This window comes from Meleagris gallopavo, chromosome 2 (assembly GCF_000146605.3).
Source record: "Meleagris gallopavo isolate NT-WF06-2002-E0010 breed Aviagen turkey brand Nicholas breeding stock chromosome 2, Turkey_5.1, whole genome shotgun sequence".
In the NCBI taxonomy this organism is placed as follows: Eukaryota; Metazoa; Chordata; class Aves; order Galliformes; family Phasianidae; genus Meleagris; species Meleagris gallopavo.
This window is the reverse complement of record NC_015012.2, coordinates 16,032,065-16,035,462: the sequence shown is the minus strand read 5'-3', so window position 1 is coordinate 16,035,462 and position 3,398 is coordinate 16,032,065. Positions and strand designations below refer to the sequence as shown.

The window sequence follows — 3,398 nt, the reverse complement described above, 5'->3', positions numbered from 1 at the left end:
GCGGAGGGATCCGCGGATCCGCGCCCCCGGAAAAAAAGAAAATAAGGGACCCCGAAATAATTGAAAACAGTGGCAACAATCTGAGGTAAAACAAAGTAATTTACTAAATATGGTATCAACAGAATTTTATAAGGAGAGAGAATGTGAAATTGATGGTGGATCGGCCTTACCACAACGCTGAGATGAGAAGCGCAGGCAGAGAAGCGCAGGCGAGAAGCGCAGGCAGAGAAGCGCAAGCGAAGCAGCGCAGGCAGAGAAGCGCAAGCGAAGCAGCGCAGGCAGAGAAGAGAGCATCAGGTGACCTTGCCGGGAGTTATATCTCCTCGCTGACCGCAAAGCCCCCTGGGGAAACGTAGCTGCTCTTCTCCGCTGGACAGGCACCCGGAACTTGAGCATCAGCAGTCAAACCCCCAGTACATTGCATGATGTTATGATGTGGAATACCGATAATGAAAAATCATGAAACCATGACACAACATCACACAACGAATCCAGAGCCCATATCCATTTCTACCACATGCGTAATATTTATGGCTGAAAACCCCACATCAGTCCTGTAAGTCACAGCTGCCAGCCTCAGCCTTTCCTCAGTGCAGTCACATGGATAAACAGACTGCAGCCTCCCAGGGTTGAGGAATCAGCCCACTGTTACCTGCTCTAATGCCACTGGATGACCACATCCTCCTACAAGCACTACTCTTTTAAGACCGAGATAACAATGCCACAACGCATACATCACAAACGTATACGAAGGCAAGTAGCTGTTCCTTGAAATCACACAATTTGCTGCATTCCCCACATACCCTTCAGTCTTGGCAGCCGGTAGTTGCTTCTTCAGAGTTTCTTTATCTTCAGCTTTCAAGATGCTGAAACCCAGGAGCTGGGTGGCCCCATATGCTGGGAGGAAGCCCAGCTCTGCCCGGCGGCTCACAAAGCAGTCCGGGTGGTACCAGTTATCGATCATCCCCAGCTGTGGTTTTTCGGGATGCACCATCTTCTTGGAAATCCGAATCTGGCCCTGGGGCAGGTTAAAAAGACACAACAGCAATTGTTAGGCTGTTCTGGGAGGAGCAGGATGTTAGTAAGCTCATTACCAACATGATGCTTCCTGCACACCTGCTAAATGCCAGTAGTTTCTCCACCAAAGCCTGCAACTATTGTCCAAACCCTTTCCTTACAGATCCACTGCTTTCACTAATACCTTGTCTTAGGTTGGAAAAACAGCCTATTAAGTAACTTTCTGTTGAAAAAAGAACACTTGAAACAGATAATTCTGTAGTCTTTACACTTTCAACTCCCTGCCAGTTAACCAGAATAAGCAAAGATCACATCACCAAGCCACACGGAGGAGACTCTGAAAGCTGACTTTATGTCCTTATCAGTCAATCTTTACTATGATCTCATTCTCTGCAAATTACTTTTCAGATGCCCAAAGAATTACTTGGCTTAAGTGCTTTTAGACTGCAATGCTTCACGCTCCAAGAAGGGATTGCCTACTCCCCAGCCACCAATGTTTCTGCAGACACAAGTACACCAGCACTGTCATGTGGTCCTCACCAACTGCACAGAACTGGCAGCTCTATTCTCACCTACCAGAGGCTCACAGCTTCGCTTTGCCGATTGTCTCTAAAAGTAGAGCAACAAGACAAGCTGAAATATGGGGCATTATCATTAATTAGGTACTGCTGTTTTTGTCTGATTCATATACTACACAGAAACAAAGAAGGAGAAAGAAACTGACATGTCTGCAGTGCCTGAACAAGTGGAAGACATGGTTAGCGGTGGCTCTCACCCTTTTATTCTAACAAAGCATGCTGGCAAGCAACATTTCAGTCTGCTGTAACATCCAAGAAAAAGGAAGCATCAGCAGATCTGAAGTCCAGGCTCCAGTGCCTGAGGGACAGCTTTATGTCAGTCTTCCGACAAGGCTGCTTCTCAGACCAAGAAAAGAAACTCTACAACTGCCTTCCAAATGCAGGACACGAGGAGGCAGTTAGAGAAACTTCTGTTTGAACTGGGACTGGTGGGAGAACAGGTGAGATGGAGAACTAAAGAAAAGCTTTTTACCTTTTCTATTTTCTGCTCACAACCTTTGCAAGTACTCCTGTTAGACTTGGCATACTCTGCAGCAAAGTCAGTTAGGCTCTTCTCAGCCTTGCCACCTCCTTCCTGGTCCCCTCCTTTTCCTGGAGAGCAAAAGCAAATACGGAGCTTCAAAAGGCACCCTCCCTCCTTTTTTGTTTCTTCCCATCTGTTCCGGATTGTTAGCAGTCTGGATTAATAAACCTCTGTGTTCTGCTTCCAAACATGAAAAATGAAAGTCTTCTTTCAAAGTGATAACTTCCTTTCAAAATGAAAGTCCTCTTTCAAAGTGATAACTTCCTTTTTTTTTTTTAAATTATTAATACACTTCATCAGGCAGTCATCATTCTGAAACTGCACAAGCACTCAGATTCACACAGTCACTCGTTGGCTTTGGTCTGCTCTGTACTCAGAACGCCTCATTCCTCCCTGGCTCAGTTCATCACCTAAGGGCTCTACAAAGCTACCACGGCTCTATAGAGCTACCACAAACACATGCTGCAGTGGCAACACCGTAAGTATTGCGTGTCAAAAGAGTATTAATACCAAAGAACTGAAAACAAAATACAGTATTGATAACAAAAAATATTTGGCAACATGTCTGCCGACTGCCTTAGCTTTCTTCCACTCCCCCCCTTTCCCCTTCTGCTTTAAAACTGGTCTGAATCACAGTGCTAGCATCCTGGCTCTGGAGAGTGGACACATCACAGCAATTCTTCTGACACCATTTGCTGCAGGGATACGGTCATTAGGTAACTCTAACAACAGCCTGAGAAGACAGAGCACGGTTCCAGCTCTGGACACCAGGACAGCTCTGCTTACCTCCTCCAGGGCCTCCAGTTTCAATGGCCTTCTTGATTTTCTCCTGGTCCTCCCAGCGGAGCTCAGGGAAGCCATCGATGTCCGTGTGGGACACGATCCGCGCCCGCTTCCAGAAGCAGCTGTAGTGGTGCCAGTGAGGGACTTTGCCATCAAACATGGGTGACTACAAAAAACACACGAGGCTGAGGTGCAGCAGCTGAGAACCAACTGGGCGGGGTGAGGGGGAAATGAAGAGTATTTAGGTAAACGCTGGCTACCGGCCCTGCCCCATAGGGACCACAAACATGACGCAGAGTCCCCACGATGCAAGGGGAACACCACGGCCTCCAGCAGGACAGCATCCCGCCCCGCTGAGGGAGCTGTGCTGGGCCGACTTCGAGCCGCCGGGTCGCAGCCTGTCAGCGCTCCGGCACCCAGCGGAGGGAAGGGAACGGCGGTTTGGCACCAAACACCGCGCACAAACAACCGTGGCGTTAATGACACCCGGCGCTCGG

The 3,398-nt window shown here is 48.2% G+C and overlaps 1 protein-coding gene across 1 annotated transcript in view; it reads right to left on the bottom strand.

Annotated features, from left to right (window-relative positions):
• Positions 1–3,087, bottom strand: part of PARP1 (poly(ADP-ribose) polymerase 1) — a 34,710-nt gene extending 31,623 nt beyond the window's left edge. Inside the window, exons 1-3 of the mRNA XM_010706656.3 lie at positions 2,905–3,087; positions 2,068–2,186; positions 804–1,018 (exon numbers count right to left, since the gene is read on the bottom strand). Coding sequence (XP_010704958.1) covers positions 804–1,018; positions 2,068–2,186; positions 2,905–3,061 — 491 coding nt within the window. The 5' untranslated portion in view covers positions 3,062–3,087. The remainder of the gene's footprint in view (positions 1–803; positions 1,019–2,067; positions 2,187–2,904) is intronic.
• Positions 3,088–3,398: the final 311 nt, after the last annotated feature.